General features: G+C 36.5%; 2 protein-coding genes and 1 long non-coding RNA gene across 3 annotated transcripts; 2 read left to right on the top strand and 1 right to left on the bottom strand.

Moving 5' to 3' along the window:
* LOC18793970 (protein GLUTAMINE DUMPER 3) lies at positions 7288 to 8412 on the top strand. The gene has a single exon (XM_007226263.2). The coding sequence runs from the start codon at positions 7607 to 7609 to the stop codon at positions 8201 to 8203; it is 597 nt and encodes a 198-aa protein (XP_007226325.1). The 5' UTR covers positions 7288 to 7606; the 3' UTR covers positions 8204 to 8412.
* On the top strand, positions 11725 to 14320 carry LOC109946850. Its single transcript, XR_002269936.1, has 3 exons — positions 11725 to 11999; positions 12891 to 12954; positions 14081 to 14320. It is a non-coding gene; the product is annotated as an uncharacterized LOC109946850 (long non-coding RNA).
* LOC18792158 (protein BOLA4, chloroplastic/mitochondrial) lies at positions 20281 to 21923 on the bottom strand. Its single transcript, XM_007223544.2, has 2 exons — positions 21842 to 21923; positions 20281 to 21147 (listed from the first exon to the last, which is right to left on the bottom strand). The coding sequence occupies exon 2, from the start codon at positions 21042 to 21044 to the stop codon at positions 20547 to 20549; it is 498 nt and encodes a 165-aa protein (XP_007223606.1). The 5' UTR covers positions 21045 to 21147; positions 21842 to 21923; the 3' UTR covers positions 20281 to 20546.

Raw genomic sequence — 23112 nt, 5'->3', positions numbered from 1 at the left:
ACGAAATTTGACCCGCCTTCTTTGCTCTCTTGTATGGGTAAATTGTGGAAACATATTTTGGTAACCTATTATGAGGCGCCAAGTGGAAAATGGGAATATTACTTAGGTCAACAATTGTACTCCATTTAATTGGTCAATTGTTTAAACTTAAAATAGGGATATTGCCATAAATTAGGAATTTGATCTTTGTTAAATCTCTCTGATTGATCCAATCTCCCCATTTAAGGGAGAGAATAATTCCCTTCCATATGGGAATTATTCTCTGAAAAACTTTAGAAGGCAAGAACACTACAAATAGATGGCTACATCACACATACAAAGTAATCTGATTTTTACTCGAGGAATTCACTCTCTCTCGCTCCATTCTCTCCCATATCCTTCACGACTCCGGTCACCCTCACACACAGCTTCGGCCACCTGGCTCTCCCCATGAGAGAAGACCTTCATCCTTTCTTTTACTTTGTCGTATCTTTCTCAAGATCCAATTAACTGACTTAGACATCGAAGTGCTTTTGGCCAACACCACCCAAGTGTGGTCTATTTACTCATGTCTTTTTCACAGGAATCGAGGAAGATGAGAGAAAAAGAAGCTCGAATGGTGTAGATTCAACTCGCGAAACAAACCTAATCATCAATGGTCAATATTGCCCCAAAAAAAAACATATTTGAGTGTATCTATCTATGAGTCATTCTATAGTGAGGGCCATTAATCTAATGACTATCTAATTTGATCCAACAGTTAAAAAGTAGGACCACCGCCACTGGCGGACCCAGAATTTTTTTAGCGAAGGTGCAATATTGACTAAGTATGAAAAATGGTTTTTCGAAATAATCATTTTCTCAAGATAATTTTTGGAGGCTTTTATTCCTTATACATCAAATAAGAAAACTTGATTTTATGGGATTTTAGTATGAAGTATATATTGACTTAATGAGCCATCATTTTTAGCCTAAATCGTATTTTGCACTAAAACCGAATTTTCATATTTTGATTTGGTGGGAATTTGATTTTCTAGTATTTTTATTTGAATCCAAATGGGGGGTACTTCCTTATTTACATTGTAAACTTAAGTAAATGGAGTAATATAAAAATAAATAAAAGTAAAAGGACAAATATTGAAAATGGAAATAAGGTGATCTGTATACCAGTTGAACAAAGGAGCAATCTGAATCACCTACAATGATTTTTCTGGCGAAGGGAGGTGCAGCTGCACCTCCTTGAGCCTTAATAGGTCCGCCCCTGACCACCGCACCTAAGAGCCATATATAAGTACCTCACTATAAAATTTTTGATCTATCTATCTAGTATAATCTGATCTATCTAATATAAGCTTCAATGCTTGCATGGCCCAAAATATAGCTGAAAATAGATGGGATCTAAAAGGTCCAAAGCTCCTTCCCTTCTCTAGATGGGTCAAGTATAAGTTCTTGTTAAGCCTGGACAATGAAATTTCATGGCCCAAAATCCTGGTTAAATTTGGATTATGCTCAAGCAAATATGGGCTAAACATTAGGCCCAATCTTTCTTTCAAAGTGATCAAGAGTAACAAAGCAGCCTAATTTTTTTCTTTTTTTAACAAATCAAATATTTTGAGATTACTTTACTGTGAAGGAGGGAGATGGAACTCCGGTTAAGGGGCAGACACACACGCCTTGGCCAACTAGAGATGTCAAAAATCTTGTATAGGAGCCGACAGATTCATTAGGCATGATCTGATAAAATTTAGTCTAAATCATGAAGATCTTATTAGCTCAGAGAGAAGGAAACTAGATTTGCTATATATATTCCTCAATCTGTTGTAAATCCAATTGTTCAACTGGCAATGGCATACATGGATCCAGAAAAGTGGATTTAATGTTTGATACTCCAAGTGAATCTGTGTGTGCCTAATTAACTTTGTCCAATTTCCAGAAGGAATATTTGAAGGCCTCTCTCTCAGTGGCCTCCTCCATTTTCCATTATGGATGATGACTCTTGTGTGAGAATAATTTTTTTCTTTAAAACACCCTCTAACTGTAACAACTGATCTTTTGTGAATTCCAAAGGCCAACACAAAGTGGGTTGGATTCCAAGTTGAAATCAGATCAGAATAATTAAGAAAAAACAGAATTTTGGATTTGCATTTGAATTTGAATTTGAATCGCAGCAGCTTGGATATGGGGGCAGATTTTTCCATCATGTAGTTTTCATACCAATTTGCATCTATATATATAGCATGTAAGATTTGGTGAAAGGAAAGAGACTTTATCCGAATATAAACCGAAGGGTCCCTTGGAAATGTTCTGGTTTTATATACGCATATATATGAGAAAACGACTTAAGTTTGTCCCATTAGTCTTTACATTGAAGCAATCACTCTCCATTTGGCTCGTTGTCTAATAAGTTTCCTTAACCCTAATAAAACTAGCAATTTATATGAGAAAAGTACGAGAACATATGCAGCACTTGGGCATTTTAGGACTCACTGCTCCAATTTAAGATTTGGTACGCATCTAACGTCTACGTCAGACAAATATTTATATTGTCATATTGTGAATTTAAACCGCGTAACTTGATCAGCTATGCATATTTACAGTCTAACGATATAAGTATATTATCGCACATTTTGACAAAGAAAAGAAAACCTTAGCACTGAAAGTAATATATGTGTTTGGTTTGGTGCATTGCAATACGATGGCTGATGTGTATGAACTAGTACTAGTGCTGGCTCCCTTATCTAAATCAAAAGAAGAAGCATATATTAAAAGGGTCTACAAAAACGTCACGCAAAAAAAGACCACTCAAGTAGTGGGAACAAAGTGCCCCTCTTTCTCCTTATTTTCTATGTTGCGGCAGAAGATTCTAACACTAACCCTCACAATGGTTTCTTTTCTTCTTCTTTTTTTCCGTTAATTAGATTAGTATGGACGCTAACCTTTAATTAAAATAAATAAATTCTGGGTTAAGTTTTATCTCCTACTTAGTACAAGTACCCTGTCCTATAATATGATAATATTATTTCACATATCATTCTAGCAATCCCTTCATATGTACTTAATTAAATCGATAGGATATGATTCTCCTCTTTTAGCTATGTGGAGTTTAATTCATTGTTAAAACTAATCATCACTTATTATTATTAAATAAATTTATGGAGAAACACTAATTGGTGCTGCACCCAAAATAGAAGTTGATGATGTCAATCTTAAAGGGGTCGTTTGGTACACAGGCTTGGCTTGGACTGGATTGGACTAAATTTAGTACCATGTTTGTTTCATTTAATTCTAGTCTTAGATGGGATTGCTAATACCGGGCCCACCAAAAATACCTCACTATGAGGGGACTACTAAACCCATGTAGAAAGGGAGGATTAGCTAGTCATATGTTCACCAATATATAAGATGCATATATTATATTGTAATACTAATAACATATATTATTATTATTATTATTATTATTATTATTATTATTATTATTATTATTATTATTACATACACATATACTATAATGTACATATATACATGTATATACACATATACATGTATATATATAAATACATAAATACATAAATAATATATATATAAATACATATAGATATATACACATATATTATTATTATAATATACTCATATACACATACATATTAATATTATAATAATACATACATGTATACATGTATATATGTAATATATATTATATTATATATTAATGTACATATATACACGTATATACATATATATATAAACACATATATACATATATAATATATAAATACATATAGATATATACACGTATATTATTATTATAATATACTCATATACACATACATATTAATATTATAATAATAGCATACATGTATATATGTAATATATATATAAGTATATATACATATATGTGTATATATATTATACCCATGTATGTATTATAATATACATATACACACGTATATACACATATACATTATATATTTATACTATATGTATATATATTATAATATACATATATACATGTATATTATTATTATAACATACCCATATATATTATCTATTATAATATACATATATATGTATATGTATTATACCCATGTATATATTATAATATATAGATACACCTATATACACATATATTATATACATGTATATACGTATATATATGTATATTATAATATATATTATATATACATATATTATATATACATATGTATTTTATAATATATATAATGTATATGTATATATAAATACATATATAATATACATATATACACGTATATACATGTATATTATTATTATTATTATAACATACCCATATCTATTATATATTATATTATAGCATACATATATATAAATATATGTGATATGTATTGATACCGCATGTATATTGTGAGTATTACATAGATGACGACCTATATATGCATGTCTTTGGTTTGAAAGTTGAGAGGTTATTCTGTCTTTTTTCAATATATATACATATGTATTTTATTAATATATATAATGTATATGTATATATAAATACATATATAATATACATATATACACGTATATACATGTATATTATTATTTATTATTATAACATACCCATATCTATTATATATTATATTATACATACATATATATAAATATATGTATATGTATTATACCCATGTATATTATAATATACATAGATACACCTATATACACTTATATATATGTATGTACGTTTATATTATTTAAAATATATAATATTATTATAATATACTTATATACATGTATATATATATTATATGTATGTATATATACATATATATTATAAAATACATATATACATATATATAGATATTTTTGAAAAAATAAAAAAAATTCTAGTCCTAGTCCAAGCATACACCAAACGCAGGATAAGTGTTATCCAACTTAGACCAAGTCAAGCCAAGCCAAACCAGTCCCTAAACATAGTCCATGCCAAGACAGTCATGTGTACCAAACGAGCCCAAATAGTTTTACTGTAAGGGTTTTTTTTTTTCTTCGTAAAAGCATATGCAAATCTGTCGGGTCCGGTAATAATTTCCAAAGGTACAAATTAATTTTTTTTTTATAAAAAAAAACTAATTAAGTGGTTAATAATGATTAACTTAATTGGAAAAGCAAGATTAAGTACAAAAGTTTGAATGGATCTGATCAATGTTGTGTGACACTACTAGTACTGAACTCAAAAGAATCCCCAAGTTAACTGTGGAGAGGAGAATTTCAACTCCAAATGGCGTTGGGTGACAGAAAGAGAATATCTATTGATTGACGTGTTGAAGTAAAACAGAAGCATCAAAGTGGATTCAAATCGTGTATGAATGCATTAGGGTTAGTTACTTACTAATGGCTTTTGATTTTAGGCCTTTATTCATGAAACTAATCTACAGTGAAGAATATGGAATCCGTACCATATCATATTGAAATGAGAAAGAATAATGTTAATACAGTACTTAAAAGCATTGATTAAGGTTAACATGGAAAATAAGCAACCTGCAGCAAACGTAAAGCATGTCGGTAGGGTAGGCTCCGTGATTAAGTTAAAGTAAATTTAGGTTTTACCCATAAAAAAACTTTCACTTTTGGAAAAAGCCAAAGCTTTTTCAAAAAAGACAGAATTAGGGTTTGGTAACCGGACGTAGCTAGGGTTTTAAGATGAAACACAATTGGTGCTATTATTAGTCTAGCGTACAAAAAATAAATGTGATAAAAGAGGGATTTTTGAACTTGAGACCTCTTAGGATATTGATACACATAAATAGAATGGTGCAGGAGGCAGAGATAGTGATAGATGGGAAAACGAAGGGGCAAATGCCGGAGGCAATGGGACCTGCTGGGCAAAGAGGGTGGGAAAGCAAAGCATAAAGTGGTGGCAAGCAAAGCATAAAGAGGTGGCTGCGATCATAGCTGATGCTGACAGAGGTGGGGATCTATTATAATGGCGAAGCACCAAAAAAGTCATACTCTTCCCCCTCCCCCCCCCGAAAAAACAATTTCCCCCAATGTTCCCTGGCCCCATTTGCCCCTATAGTCACAATCTTTATCTACCTCAGCTGCTTGCCCGTCTAATTCTGTACTTGAACGCATAATTTGATCCAATTATGTCTGATTCCATGCAAATTGACCAAATTAAGTCAATCCAAATCTCCAATTAACACTTGCATAATCCTACTATCAGTAAAAGCTATTAATTAGTTGATGTATTTCTTCAGTTCATACATACATACAGCTTTTGGAAAATGAAGTTTCAGCTTTTCTTTTCCCACACACAACCATAAGACAGCTCACAAATATCTGCCAAACCTATCCATTTATTTTAATGCTGGTCTGGCATTATTTGCTTATCATTAAATGATACTGGTATAGCCCAAACTAAATATGAATATGACCTTAGCCACCAAATTGCGCTTCAAAATCTCTTTTTTAAAGTGGATTAGAAGCAGAAAAGTGGCATGTTATGGTACGCTTTGTCATATTCAAGGTAAGCGAGGCTATTCAAGGCTTTGATGCTACAGATGAAACATGATTATCAATCGGATTACTAATTAAGCAAGTGATGCAATGCAAAGGAAGAAGAGAAAGGCCACAATTAGTTTTGCTGCCACTTTACCCACCAATTGCAATGCCCATTCTTTGCATCCTTATCCAATGATTGTTGTCCTCTTTGGATACACAAATCTCCCCTCACACCAATTAAGCTCAGTGCATTTTTACTGTGCCTTCAGCTTCAGATATGGACCCAAAGCAAAAGAAGCAACATTAGTTGGACTTTGCCTTCAATTTTTTTTAAAATAAAAATCCAAACAGTGAAAATTGCTTAATTACATCACCCCACCCAAAACATTCCCTTCTAGATCCAATTAGTGGAGGCTCATAGAATAACATTATATATTCTTTATCCCACGACACAACAGAAAAATAATAATAATAATAATAATAAATAAAGCAAAGAGTACAATTTTCACTGTTGCTAATTATGTTCTTCCAAGTACCCCACTTTTAAGCATGTCTTAACCCATCCTGTAAAATGACAATTTAAATCATTGCCCAACAAGCTCATTGGCCAAGAGAGTTTGATTACTTCAGCAATAGGCACCACCTGTATAAAATACACCTTACCTTATGATATTCTTTCTTGTAGTACATGGCATTGGCAGCACCACTAGATGTTGTCTGGGTCTAATCAATAAAATCAAATGTTGAAATGGTTATTATTAGACTTATGTCACGGAACGAATACTTATGTTTTATGTTATTACAAGAGTCATTTTGATAAATGGTTCGGATTCATTGTTTGACAACATAAGAGACCGAAGAAAACTTTGATGAGTTCATACTTGCCACTGGTCCGAATATTTTTGAGGCCCATTCACACATAATGATCCAACTGCAGGATCCGGGTGTGAAACAGTGCACCTTGTTGTTTACAACAAAGAAAAAACAGGGCCAAATCCGTGACCCCAATAAAGAAAGGGTAACAGAGAGACAAATACTTTTCCCCTGCTATAAATACAATAGCCTACCACCTCCATTTTCACAAGCTCAAATTCCTCACCTTCTTTTCATCTACTCAAAACCTTCCTCTCACCCTCAACCTCAAGAAACCCCAAAAGGAAAAAAAATTTAAAAAATGAGAACCTTAACTGCCATCTCTGCAACAACAGCAACAAAATCTTCATTGGAATCATTGCCGCCAACACCAGCCATGGCTGTTCAGCAGCAGCGCTCGCCATGGCACTCTCCGGTGCCATACCTCTTCGGAGGCCTGGCAGCGATGCTGGGTCTTATTGCGTTTGCTCTGTTGATCCTGGCCTGCTCTTACTGGAAGCTTTCGAGCCGATTGGAAGACAGAGAAGGAGGCGAAAGGGACTTGGAGAGTGGCGGTGGTGATGAGAAAGATCAAGGCGATGAGTCTAGCAAGACAGTGAAGGTTTCTGAAGAGAAGATTTTGGTGATAATGGCTGGAAATGAGAACGCAACTTTTTTGGCGACGCCTGTTTCATTGTGCTCTAAAGTTGCTTCCTTTGGTGCTGATAAGCACGTTGTTGATGAACAGGGAGAGAGTAAAGATGGAGATAAAGAAGAGAGTTCTTCTGAGAAAATGAAAGAGGAATTGGGAGCCCAGCATCTTGATGAAGCTGTGAGTAGTATTCAAAACAGCAATACAGAAACCCAACAGGGGCAATTAGAAGAAGAAGAAGAAGCCCACCACCATCAAAACCAGTGAGGTCACTGAGCCTGCTCTGTTTCAGTTTTCGCATATCTTCAGAGAGACAGAGTGTTCTGTTTTTTTTTGTTTCCTCTGGTTCTACTTTTTTTAAAAATATTTTTCTGGTGGGTTTTTTGGGTTTATTTTTATTTTTATACGGGAAATGTAAATTTTGATGAGATTGGAAATTAAAAGGAATTAAATTTTGTTTATGACATAGTTTTCATTCTTTCTTCCAGTTGATTACAATCGGTATACAGACTTTTGTGTTTCCTTAACTTTTTCCCCAAGCATTGTTTTGTTACAGACTTTTGCTTTGCTTAAATGACATTATGAACCAAAAACAGATTAGCTGCCCATTGGTCCCTTAAAATTATTTTAAATTTTCTCTTTGAATATTACAAACACCCACATTAAGGGGAAAAATTGATATAAAAAAACGTTGTGCCGCGGAATAATGTTTTCTTGGTGACATTGTTTTAAGTCACTTTCCAAGGAAGGGAAAGAATCAAGCAAGGGCTGGTGCTGGGCAGGTGACAATTTGGAGGGGCGGGTTAATTGGGGCACGAGAAGGCTGAGGTAAGACTTGCCATTTTCTTGGGATGCAAGAGAAGATAGCTTTCTCATTGATGCCGTCGTTTCTTGCTTAAAAAGCTACGTGTAAACTTGAGCACCTGAGTTGTCTCATCCGCGAAGCCACGCGAAGCCGCGTCCCCCTCCTCATTTCATCCTCACCTTTTATGATCTTAATGTATGTAATTGCAGTATATAGGTGAAAAGGGTTGGCTATCAATTAAATTGTACAAGAACCAAACCCAAGGGTTATTGTACACTGTCGATTAGGCCCAACCCCAAACGGGCCAAACCTAACCACTTTGTTTGGATTAGTTTCGGGCCAGTTTATTTTCTCAGTCGGAATTACAATAAAAGTGATTAACTAACTAGTAATCTATTGTGATTTATATTTAATTCGAGTTCTCCTCTTATTATTAATATATAAAATACGATCAACAAACATTTTCAATTAAGAAATATATAACATGGAACATTCCGCTTTATTAGATGATATTAATTTTCTAAATTATTATCACTATATAAACTCTTTAACCCAATTTAATTAATAAAATTCCCTTTTACATTTTTAGGTAGTTATATGACGAATGTGCCAATTTTGAGTGATTTGTTTTAGTGAAGTGGCATAGAGAAAAGAAGGTAAGGAGATCCTAGCTGAGGATCCGAATCCCAACCATATGGTAATCCCTTTAATGGGCAACCATAAATGGCAGTCATACGAATCCAAAGATTGCAAAATACAAAATGATACAGGTCACATTCAAATCTCCCTTTAGGGATGCAAATCATGACCAATGTATATGTATCATTAATTGAGAATCTAGGAGATTAGAAGAGTTTGACTGACAGTGTGTGGAAGGGATGACTATTAGCCTTAAGATTGTTATAAACGAAGACATAGAGATCGAGGAGAGCTTGCAGGTTATTAGCACTGTGACCGCTGAGTACATATGTTTCATACTTGTTCTCAGAGACAGAGATGAAGGGCCAGTCAGCTTTTTTCCCCCTGCTTATTTTGCTCCTCTTGGTTTTCTCTCTTGGTATATGCATGTCCTTCTTTATATATAATAAATATATTAGGCTTTTTGGTTCACAATCTGAATTCATGCTCGGTTTATGGCTTCACATGTCTTAACCTTTTTTTTTTTTTTTTGGGGTGGATATTTAGGTAAAATGCAAGGAGAGGCACAAACATGCTCCTTCCCTACTATTCCAATTATGAACTGCTCAAAGCAATCCTGTATCTTAACCTGCATTCAACAATATGGCGGAAACATCAATGGCGGATGCATCGACAACGATACATGTTGTTGCAATAATTGAAGGAGTCCCAAAAGTTAATGGTGAATCTGATATCAATAGTTAACAATAAACCAAGCTCATAAGCTTGAACTCAAATGACATTTCGTTCTTAGCCGGAAGTCTTGTGTCCGATTCCTTCTTTCTCAATATCATTTGTATCGGATAAAAAATAATGATTTTGACAATAAATATTTGGCTTGGTAGCCTGATTTAGTGATTGCAAATCTTTTTGCTCTTTACTTTCTGTGATGTTAGACTTATCCACAACCAAATCCTACGTTAAAACTAGTTCAAAAATATCACAATCCAGAAATGGCTGCATCTATTTTAACCAGCGGCCTAGTGCCAATGATGATAAATCCAAAACATTCACAAATAAAGGTCTTATTAGAGGTTACATAAGAAATGCAGTAAGGAAACTCCACAAAGGGAGCGTAGCATCTTATTGATCTTCAAGATTCAAAGAATGATATACATCACTTCTGAGGAGAGATTTCACTTGGGGTTTTGGTTGTCATCTAATCAGGGACGGACCCAGAATTTCAAAATGGCGTGGGCTAAATTTACCTTATATACAAACCTATTGAAAACTCAACGGTATGAGTAAATTTCATTGATAACAAAAAAATACGTGGGAGACATAATGAGTCTTACCCCTCAAATAACACTTATAGAAGTTGCACCATTCAAGTCTTCATAGCATTGAAATCACTAATTATTGATTCATTATCTATATTATCAGCAAATTCTCTTTCGATATGATGTAGCATACAATTAGCAAGAAACTCATCACCTATCTAATTCCGAAGTCGATTTTGAATAAGTCTCGTACATGAAAACGCTCATTCTGTTGTTATTGTAGACACATGAAGAGTTAGCACTAAACGAATCAATCTATCAATCAAGTAGTATGTTTTTGTAAATTTTATTCTTTTTATTTATTTGTTGGTCAGCCTAGTCCTAATAGGATTAGTTAATAATATTTTATTTAAGTGGTTAGCCTAGTCCTAATGGGATTAATTAATAATATTTTATTTAGGTGACATAGGCTAGAATATTAATTTAGTCTATTAAAAAACAAGCTGTCTGGGCTTTAGCCCAGGTTAGCATGTTAGTAGGTACGTGTCTGCATCTAATCAACCGCATGCACTGTGGTTTTGTACACCATCCTCTGCCTAAACTTTTAGAAAATTTGTCAAGATCTTCACAAAGAGCTTCAGGAAGCTTAGCCGTCTGCATAGTATATAGAGGCATAGAAGAAGCAACAGATTGGATTAAAGTGATTCTTCCAGCCATAGAAAGCAGTTGACTTTTCCAAGCAGAAGGTTTAGCCTGAACTTTAACCAGAACCCTCCTATACGTATGTAACACCCCGACTCTAAATTTAATTCCTATTTTAAATTTTTTAAGCAAATTTATGAATTTACCCTTAGGGTAGGGGTAAATTGATCATTTTCTTGCTCGGAAAGTGTTTGGGGCAGTAACTGGTATTTCTGAGTCCGTGGTATTGAGACGAATTCGTAGACATGCGGTAGGCTTGAATCGGAGTTGTAACGAAAAAGTTACGGGCAAAACATCGACAATGGCAAAACCGTAAATATTTTGAAGTCTGGGTTTAAAATATCTGACTTCTCTCTCTCTCTCTCTCTCTCTCTCTCTCTCTCTCTCTCTCTCTCTCTCTCTCTCGCGAACAGCCCCTCCCCTTCCCCTTTTTTTCTGCACAGCCGGTGGCTCCAAGAGCCACCACGGCCGCCATCGGCCACCGTTTGGAGTGGTACCGGTCCCAAAAGGACCGCCAGCTCCTCCTCCTTCCATCCCGCTCCATCCCCGACCTCGGCAGCCGCTGGTGTCGCCGGAATCTGCAGAAAAACGAGCCGGTTTTCACATATTTTCAAACCGCTCGTTCTCTCTCATTTCTTCTCCAAATTTGACGAGTAAGGTATGGATTTCTACGTATTTTCCATGCTCTAGCTGATGGTTGGATAGGATTTCATTAATTTTGAGCATAGGATAGCTGATCTTCGATTTGAAATTCTGCCGATTTTGGGAGTTTGTTTTCGGCCACTTCCAGTCACTTTTTGGGGTAGGCCCAAGAACAAAAGTGACTCCAAATAGGGTGTTGTACCAAGGATAGGAATCTTGAGCCGAGATGTTGAGTTTTTCCGACGAAGCTTTATCGCTTTGGACACCCGCTCGCTGCCCGCGCGTGTGGCGGCGTGTGAGCACTGTAGCAGAGGGGCATATGTGTCCCAATGCGATCTCCTGGTTGTCACGAGCACGTAGGATTTCGCGGATCTCAATTCGGACATCGTTTGACTGTCGAACGGATTTTCGCATATTGTGCGTTATCCGGGTTCGATAGGTTCCGACCGTTAGATCCTTTCCGAATTAAAATATGTTGTTCTAGGTATTCCTAGGATTGTATAGGAATTCGCGGATTGTGAATCGGAACCCCGGATGTTCCGGTTCAATAACTTAAAGTTTGCGTTTTATAATAACCGGCCGATCGTCCGATTGTAAGCGATCTAACTGTCCGTTTCGGACCAAACTTGCGAGACGGGTATCTTAGACCTTGTGAAACCTTTAGGAACTTTTGGGTTGTAAAACGGAGGTCGTGGGTCCCGTGGGCCCGGTTGACCCAAATTGGGAAGTTTGACCGCTGGTTGACCGAGTGTCTCCCGAAATTGTTCCATCGTCCAAATTGGGTAGTTGGACCTTAGAACGTCTCATTCCTAGTACACTTACTAGAAACCTGGAAAATTAGGATATTTAATTTAAAGTACTCGTTCGAAACGTTTCGTATTAATCTCGTATACGTATTCTGAATTAGGTAATCCGACCACGCATACACAGCAGGCAGGACCCTCTCAGGGTCAAGCAGCGTGGGACTACTTGTGAGTAGACTTTGTTTTCAAATCTTATGCATGGTTTTATTGATGAAAGATTTATGCATAATGTTTTAAATGATTTAACGAATATATTATATTCATGAGTTGAATTTGATGTTTGTATAGTGCTTTGGCATAGTTGGGTATTGAAAGTATATTTTATATATGGATTTTGGGAAATATTAGGCACGATGTTTTAAATGGCATTTTGGATATATTATTTATGAAATTGTTGAAAGTGATATTTTTATGAGGCATTGAAAATATATTTTGGGTTTTGACGTATTTGAGTATCTTGAGTATGAATATATGGATTTTGGGGATTTCTATATATATATTTGGCTATGTGTGAGGTACTTGGGTTGTTGAGAGGAGATTGTGGAAAGTGGTGAGTATAGAATGTCAGTTTGGTGTGCTGTAAGCACTACCCTATGTACCTCTCCGGATGTGGAACTTGGATACGGAGACTTGAGATACTTGGAATTGTCGGGACCCGCGGCATCCTTGACGGGATGTTGCTATAGACCCTTAATTGGGTAGTCTGCACGCGTAGGACTGATCACAGATGTACGGGTTTTGAGGTTATCGACGGTACGTTCTGGCTGAGAGTTGGTCCCCCAGTTGGACGACTCGTTCCCTAGTCACATGGTGGATTAAGGACTCATCACGAGGACTCTGCCAGGGTGACTAGTCAAACAATCCCCCGGTTAGATTGTTTCCCCGGTACAACAAGGTGATGGTTATATTTATACTATATATATATCTCTTATATTATATATTTATATCTATTCATTCATTCTTGTTTCTCGGTGTGGATACTTCCTTGCCGGTTGTGCCAGTGGGTACGCTTTTGAGAGTTTGGTTGTGGGATTTATAAGTTTTTGGATGGTAGGTTTTGTAAAGTATTCTTTATGGATTTCGGACTTGGCATCTGGTATTGATTTGTCTTGATATATATATATATATATATATTATATATATATATATATATATATACACTTGAGTATGACGGTTTTGAGATGCATGGGATTTCTTGCATGGTTTTCTAAACGGTGGGGTTATATTACGTTGGTTTACACTAAACTGAATTTATTTTTGTCCACTCACAATTTTCTGTTTTGCGCCCCCCCAGCCAGTAGTTGACTGAGCTCCGCAGCAGAGCCGGATCGTGCGCTTCCGAGCCTTGAGTCATCGTAGGACTCTTTCTTCATGTTATTTCCTTTGTACTCTATTTTGTTGTAATTGAAGTCCTTAGACATGCTCTGTTATCGCCCCTGTTAGGGTTGAATTGTGAGGCCGGAGGCTATTTTGTTGTAAACTGTTTATTCGCTTCAAAGCATGCTGCTGGTTAGGATTATTCTGTATTTTTATGCATGCTAAATTTAATTGGTTTGTTCAATTCACAGGGGAGACTCTGCCAAAATTTTGGTAGAGAGTCTCGGTTTCTAGTAGGTGGGCCCGGCATCGGGAAGATGTCGGAATAAAGATGGGCTTCGCCCCGGTTTTGGGGAAATCTCGAGGCGGGTCCTGTCAACGTAGCCTTATCAGGTCTCCGTTTTTTAACAACAACATACTGCCCTGCTACTACCCAAGGACCCTCAGTTAACACATACAACAAATCCTCCTCAAGAACAAAATGAACAATGAAGAACCCATTGTCTAAAGCAACTAATTGCATCAGTCCCTTAAGTCTCCAGCGTTGCTTCAGACGTGAAAAGATGAAATTATAGGTATGAGTCTTCCTTACAAATTGGATAATCACAGAATTTCTCCAAGGTCTATAGATCTTATTCTTAACATGTTCAGAAAAAAGAATTGAATGACCATATGGAGAATCCTCAACTTCATAATCACCATATTCAATGGAGAAACCATCCTTCTCCATTCCTTCAGTATATTTAAACAAGAAGAGCTTAGTAACTTATCTTTGAAATTGACCTCTAGCATGGAAGGGATCTGATCGGACTGATCCATGCCACCATCATCGCCTTCAGGAGGCGCAAAATCCTCAGAACAGAATCGTTTGGACGAACCATCCTTCATGACAACAGGACTCTCGGTAGGCCGGTGAGCGAAAACGTGAAACCAGGAGACGCAGTCGCCCTCGAGCTAATTGGATCTGAAAGAGTTGGGCAAGAGAACGCAGAAGGAAAGGGAGCGCGTGAAGCGCATTCCAACGCACTCATAGTGACCCGATTAAATTCCTCATTCATGATATTTTGTTGATAATAGAGTTTTCGTTCATTCTTCCAGCTAATTACAACCGGTATGTATGCTGCACAAATGAAGAACAATCATTTGTCTTTCCTTAACTTTTTCCCCAAGCATTGTTTTGTTACAGACTTTTGCTTTGCTTAAATGACATTATGAACCAAAAACATATTAGTTGCCCATTGGTCCCTTAAAGTTATTTTAAATTTTCTCTTTGAATATTACTAACATCCACATTAAGGGGAAAAATTGATACAAAAAAGGTTGTGCGGTGAATAATGTTTTCTTGGTGACATTGTTTTAAGTCATTTTCCAAGGAAGGGAAAGAATCAAGCAAAGGAAATGGAATGACGACATATATCTAAAAAAATTAGGCATTTCTTAAAAATCCCAACTGGGCCTGCCGGAAATATTAGGCAGGCTGGTGCAAGGCAGGTGACAACTTGAAGGGGCGGGTTAATTTGGGCACGGGAAAGCTGAGGTAAGACTTGCCATTTTCTTGGGATGCAAGAGAAGATAGCTTTCTCATTGGTGTCGTCGTTTCTTGCTTAAAAACCGACGTGTAAACTCGAGCACTTGAGTTGTCTCATTCTTTTATGATCGTAATGTATGTATTGCAGTATATAGGTGAAAAGGGCCGGTTATCAATTAAATTGTACAAGAACTAAACCCAAGGGTTATTGTAAACTGTCGATTAGGCCCAACCCCAAACAGGCCAAACCTAACCGCTTTGTTAGGATTAGTTTCGGGCCAGTTTATTTCGTCGGTCGGAAATACGATAAAAGTGACTTATTAACTAATGGTCTAGTGTGATTTATATTTAATTCGAGTTCTCCTCCGATTATTAATATATAAAAATACGATCAACAAACATTTTCAATTAAGAAATATATAACATGGAACATTCCGCTTTACTAGATGATATTATTTTTCTAAATTATTATCACTATATAAACTCTTTAACCCAATTTAATTAATAAATCCCCTCTTACATTTTTAGGTAGTTATATAACGAATGTGTCAATTTTGAGTGATTTGTTTTAGTGAAGTGGCATAGAGAAAAGAAGGTAAGGAGATCCTAGCTGAGGATCCGAATCCCAACCATATGGTAATCCCTTAATGGGCAACCATATATGGCAGTCATACGAATCCAAAGATTGCAAAATACAAAATGTTACGGGTCACATTCAAATCTCCCTTTAGGGATGCAAATCAAGACCAATGTATATGTATCATTAATTGAGAATCTAGGAGATTAGAATAGTTTGACCGACAGTGTGTGGAAGGGATGATTATTAGCCTTAAGATTGTTATAAAAGAAGACATAGAGATCGAGGAGAGCTTGCAGGTTATTAGCACTGTGACCGCTGAGTACATATTTTTCATACTTGTTCTCAAAGACAGAGATGAAGGGCCAGTCAGCTTTTTTCCCTATGCTTATTTTGCTTCTCTTGGTTTTCTCTCTTGGTATATGCATGTCCTTTTTTTATATATAATAAATATATTAGGCTTTTTGGTTCACAATCTGAATTCATGCTTGGTTTATGGCTTCACATGTCTTAACCTTTTTTTTGTTTTGTTTTGGGGGTGGATATTTAGGTAAAATGCAAGGAGAGGCACAAACATGCTCCTTCCCTACTATTCCAATGATTAACTGCTCAAAGCAATCCTGTATCTTAACCTGCATTCAACAATATGGCGGAAACATCAATGGCGGATGCATCGACAACGATACGTGTTGTTGCAAGAATTGAAGGAGCCCCAAAAGTTAATGGTGAATCTGATATCAATAGTTAAGAATAAACCAAGCTCATAAGCTTGAACTCAAATGACATTTCGCTCTTAGCCGGAAGTCTTGTGTCCGATTCCTTCTTCTCAATATCGTTTGTATCGGGTAAAAAATAATGATATTGACAATAAATATTTGGCTTGGTAGCCTGATTTAGTGATTGCGAATCTTTTTGCTCTTTACTTTCTGTGATTTTAGACTTATCCACAACCAAATCCTACGTTAAAACTAGTTCAAAAATATCACAATCCAGAAATGGCTGCACCTATTTTAACCCGCGGCCTAGTGCCAATGATGATAAATCCAAAACATTCACAAATAAAGGTCTTATTAGAGGTTACATAAGAAATGCAGTAAGGAAACTCCACAAAGGGAGCGTAGCATCTTATTGATCTTCAAGATTCAAAGAATGATATATATCACTTCACTTCTGAGGAGAAACTTCACTTGGGGTTTTGGTAGTCATCTAATCAACTGCATGCACTGTGGTTTTGTACACCATCCTCTGCCTAAACTTTTAGAAGATTTGTCAAGATCTTCACAAAGAGCTTGAGGTAGCTTAGCCGTTTGCATGGTATATAGAGGCATAGAAGAAGCAACAGATTGGATTAAAGTGATTCTTCTAGCCATAGAAAGCTGTTGACTTTTCCAAGCAGAAGGTTTAGCTTGAACTTTAACCAGAACCCCCCTATACGTAGCCTTGTCAGGTCTCCGTTTTTTAACAGCAACATACTGCCATGCTACTACCCAAGGACCCCCAGTTAACACATACAACAAATCCTCCTCAAGAACAAAACGAACAATGAATAACCCATTGTCTAAAGCAACTAATTGCATTGGTCCCTTAAGTCTCCAACGCTGCTTCAGACGTGCAAAGACAAAATTATAGGTATGAGTCTTCCTTACAAATTGGATAATCACAGAATTTCTCCAAGGTCTATAGATCTAATTCTTAACATGTTCAGAAAAACGAATTGAATGACCATATGGAGAATCCTCAACTTTATAATCACCAGATTCAATGGAGAAACCATCCTTCTCCATTCCTTCAGTATATTCAAAACAAGAAGAGATTAGTAACTTATCTTTGAAATTGACCTCTAGCATGGAAGGGATCTGATTGGACTAATCCATGCCACCATCATCGCCTTCATGAGGCGCAAAATCCTTATAACGGAATCGTTTGGACGAACCATCCTTCATGACTCTCGGTAGGCCGGTGAGCCGAAAACGTGAAACCAGGAGATGCAGTCGCCTTCGAGCCGATTGGATCTGAAAGAGTTTGGCAAGAGAACGCAGAATGAAATGGAGCGCATGAAGTGCATTCTAACGCACTCATAGCGACTCGATTGAATTCCTCATTCATGATATTAACAAGAAGAGCTTAGTAACTTATCTTTGAAATTGACCTCTAGCATGGAAGGGATCGGTTCGGACTAATCCATGCCACCATCATCGCCTTCAGGAGGCGCAAAATCCTCAGAACGGAATCGTTTGGACGAACCATCCTTCATGACTCTCAGTAGGCCGGTGAGCCGAAAACGTGAAACCAGGAGATGCAGTCGCCTTCGAGCCGATTGGATCTGAAAGAGCTTGGCAAGAGAACGCAGAAGGAAATGGAGCGCGTGAAGCGCATTCCAACGCACTCATAGCGACCCGATTGAATTCCTCATTCATGATATTTGTTGATGATAGAGTGTTCATTCATTCTTCCTGCTAATTACAACCGGTATGTATGCTGCACAAATGAAGAACAATCATTTGTCTTTCCTTAACTTTTTCCCTAAGCATTGTTTTGTTACAGACTTTTGCTTTGCTTAAATGACATTATGAACCAAAAACATATTAGCTACTCATTGGTCCCTTAAAATTATTTTAAATTTTCTCTTTCAATATTACTAACACCCACATTAAGGGGAAAATTTGACATAAAAAAAAGGTTGTGCGGTGGAATAATGTTTTCTTGGTGACATTGTTTTAAGTCACTTTCCAAGGAAGGGAAAGAATCAAGCAAAGGAAATGGAATGACGACATATATCTAGAAAAATTAGACATTTCTTAAAATCCCAACTGGGCCTGCCGGAAATATTAGGTAGGCTGGTGCAAGGCAGGTGACAATTTGGAGGGGTGGGTTAATTAGGCACGAGAAAACTGAGGTAAGACTTGTCATTTTCTTGGGATGCAAGATAAGATAGCTTTCTCATTGGTGTCGTCGTTTCTTGCTTAAAAAGCTACGTGTAAACTCGAGCACCTGAGTTGTCTCATCCTTTTATGATCGTAATGTATGTACTGCAGTATATAGGTGAAAAGGGCCGGTTATCAATTAAATTGTACAAGAACTAAACCCAAGGGTTATTGTAAACTGTCGATTAGGCCCAATCCCAAACGGGCCAAACCTAACCGCTTTGTTAGGATTAGTTTCGGGCCAGTTTATTTCGTCGGTGGGAAATACGATAAAAGTGACTTATTAACTAATGGTCTAGTGTGATTTATATTTAATTCGAGTTCTCCTCCGATTATTAATATATAAAAATACGATCAACAAAGATTGCAAAATACAAAATGATACAGGTCACATTCAAATCTCCCTTTAGGGATGCAAATCATGACCAATGTATATGTATCATTAATTGAGAATCTAGGAGATTAGAAGAGTTTGACTGACAGTGTGTGGAAGGGATGACTATTAGCCTTAAGATTGTTATAAACGAAGACATAGAGATCGAGGAGAGCTTGCAGGTTATTAGCACTGTGACCGCTGAGTACATATTTTTCATACTTGTTCTCAGAGACAGAGATGAAGGGCCAGTCAGCTTTTTTCCCTCTGCTTATTTTGCTTCTCTTGGTTTTCTCTCTTGGTATATGCATGTCCTTCTTTATATATAATAAATATATTAGGCTTTTTGGTTCACAATCTGAATTCATGCTCGGTTTATGGCTTCACATGTCTTAGCCTTTTTTTTTTTTTTTTTTTGGAGTGGATATTTAGGTAAAATGCAAGGAGAGGCACAAACATGCTCCTTCCCTACTATTCCAATTATGAACTGCTCAAAGCAATCCTGTATCTTAACCTGCATTCAACAATATGGCGGAAACATCAATGGTGGATGCATCGACAACGATACGTGTTGTTGCAAGAATTAGAGGAGCCCCACAAGTTAATGGTGAATCTGATATCAATAGTTAACAATAAACCAAGCTCATAAGCTTGAACTCAAATGACATTTCGTTCTTAGCCAGAAGTCTTGTGTCCATTTCCTTCTTTCTCAATATCGTTTGTATCGGGTAAAAAATAATGATATTGACAATAAATATTTGCCTTGGTAGCCTGATTAAGTGATTGGAAATCTTTTTGCTCTTTACTTTCTGTCATGTTAGACTTATCCACAACCAAATCCTACGTTAAAACTAGTTCAAAATATCACAATCCATAAATGGCTGCACCTATTTTAACCCGCGGCCTAGCGCCAATGATGATAAATCCAAAACATTCACAAATAAAGGTCTTATTAGAGGTTACATAAGAAATGCAGTAAAGAAACTCCACAAAGGGAGCGTAGCATGTTATTGATCTTCAAGATTCAAATAATGATATATATCATTTCTGAGGAGAAACTTCACTTGGGGTTTTGGTAGTCATCTGATCAACTGCATGCACTGTGGTTTGAAGTTCCTCCCATATGGCTTTGTACACCATCCGCTGCCTATTTACAGCCGATTGTCCCTCAAAGGATGAAGAGATAACATCAATGCTCACATGCCGACCATCCCCGCTAGCATCTTTTACACTAACCGATTCAGCATTTAGCTGTTCCTTGATTTTGTTCTCCATGGATTGCATGAGGGGGGAGTCGAAAGTGCCAGCATTGTTGAAGTTTGTGGCTCGAGCAGTGAATCTCCTCAAACCACCATATTGCTCCAATCTCAGATTGTTCCTACGTTCATTGCTGCTTGTTCTGCTATTCACCAATCTGATGCTTTGAGTCTCAAATACCAACTGTTTTTTCCTCAGTCCAGCAAATAAATATGGCAGAGCACGACTTAGTGCTGAGGCTGATAACACGTAAGGACGCACCATCATTGTCTTGGCTGCCATTCTTCCCTTTCTCTACCTCTACCTCCACCCTAGTCGTTGCTCTAAGCTATACTTTTAATCCCACTATTTTCTTACTTAAGGACTCTAAAAGTAATGGGGGCACCTGCAAGAATATGATGGTGCAAATCAAAATTGGAAGGGATAAATCATACGCTAAACTGCAAGTTTGCTAAACCAAATTCATTTGAACTAAGTCCACTGTAAGTTTAAACAACATCCAATGTTAGAATAGAAGCACTTTGATTCCAGCACAGACATCTGCACCTACTCACTTCTTCCAAAACATATGGTATGATTTCAATAACAATTGTCCTACCGACCAATTTAAGTAAAAGTTAGTGCCATATCCCAATTACAAAATCTGATATGAGGAGCTACAAAACCCTCTTAAGCTCCAAAATGATGCAAAAGTACGCAATTTTCCTCATTACCAATACCAAAATAAATTTTCTTTCCGTTTCTCCTTTGTTCCTGAATCCCTCAGCTATAATCACACTGCTCCTCAAAACTCAATATCCCAATTAGAGTGATAAGCCTAGCAACTATATTGAATCAAATCTTAAGAACCCATTAACAGAAATAAGCTACAGAAGACGTGACAAACAGTAAGTTCAGAAGAAAACCCCATAAAAGAGTTGAAGAATTTTTTTTTATATTGAATCTGTATCAGAATGATATAAGCTCCTGTATTTATGAGTGATGCAAAAATGAGAAAAATAACACTTCATAGGTTTTAATTTTAGAGGCAGAGGCAACGATATAGATAACAAGGGAAAGAGGAAGATAAATTTACTTACTTTGCGGTTCAGCTATGCCGCGATGCCGAGAGATAAAGAGGCGCCGGAGAGAAGTTGAAAGCGTAACAGAGAGGCTGACCAAACAAGAGAACGAAAAGGAGCAATCGTTTCCTTAGGGATTTTCAAGGGTAATTCTGTAATTGCAATGCAGAATAATAAAATATTTGATTATTTTCTTCTATTATTTTCCTCTTCTTTTGATCTAAGACCATCTCCAACCTATGAGGCTAAATCCAAAATATCCGAAATTATAGCCCAAAAACTCTCACAACTCAAGAAAATGAAGGGGCCAAAATTTGGGAAAACCCAAACTTTGACCAAAATAGCAGTCCAAGTATTGTCTGGACCCAAAACTATTCGTGGAGCCCACCTGCATCTGAAGTTGCCCTCATGTGCAAAGAATCTGATGTGGGCCCCGGCTCCTGCTTTGCTACTACTTTGTGGCAACTTGTCGGGCCACATGTCACGCTCATGTGAAGTTGTCGTTGGAATCTAACGGCAACAATTCAATTCGTTTATTATTATATTTTTTTTATTCTAAATGTAACTTAAATCAATGATCTATATTAAATCTAAGCTATTTTAATAGTATATAAAAAATATTCAATGGCTGAAATTTAAATCTAACAGTTAAAATAATATTTTAAATTAATCTAGATCAGATCCAACCCCAAAACTCACTCCAAACTCTATAAATACCCATCCATTTCCCAAATAATCAACCAAAAATATTTTATATATTTCTCAATTTGTTTTTCCTTTATCAATCTCATCAATCTCCTTTCATTCTTGTTGAAGATGTCCCCAAAATCTCAAAGATATGTGAATTGGAGGCCCAAAGAAGATGAGGCATTGTGCAAAGGGTGGGTTTCTATCAGTGAAGATGGGCCTATTGGCACCAATCAAGCAAACGACACATTTTGGAAGCGTGTATATCAAAAGTTTCTGAAAAATGATCCGGGCATTAGTGGACCCGAGCAACGAACATATCAAGCCATTGCTTTTTGATTCAAGACTATCAACCAACAGCATTCTCTTTGGAAGACATGATTGACTAAGGCCAATACGAACCCACAAAGTGACTCAAATCTACATGATGTGGTAAGTAACCATTCTTATTAAAGCTTTAAATTTATATTTGTAATTTTATTCAACTCCAAACTTAAATTTATTTTTTCATACATAGGACGTGTATGCGAAAACGATATTTCTTATGATAACAAGCCTCCAAATAGGCCTTTCAAGTTGTACCATGCTTGAAAAATCTTAAA

The sequence above is a fragment of the Prunus persica genome, chromosome G1, assembly GCF_000346465.2.
Source record: "Prunus persica cultivar Lovell chromosome G1, Prunus_persica_NCBIv2, whole genome shotgun sequence".
In the NCBI taxonomy this organism is placed as follows: domain Eukaryota; kingdom Viridiplantae; phylum Streptophyta; class Magnoliopsida; order Rosales; family Rosaceae; genus Prunus; species Prunus persica.
The sequence above is the reverse complement of the archived record's forward strand: the minus strand, read 5'-3'. Positions and strand labels throughout refer to the sequence as shown.

Bases quoted from the DNA above. Each gene is read 5' to 3' on its own strand.
- LOC18793970 (XM_007226263.2), top strand. From the start codon at position 7,607: ATGAGAACCTTAACTGCCATCTCTGCAACAACAGCAACAAAATCTTCA.
- LOC18792158 (XM_007223544.2), bottom strand. From the start codon at position 21,044: ATGGCAGCCAAGACAATGATGGTGCGTCCTTACGTGTTATCAGCCTCA.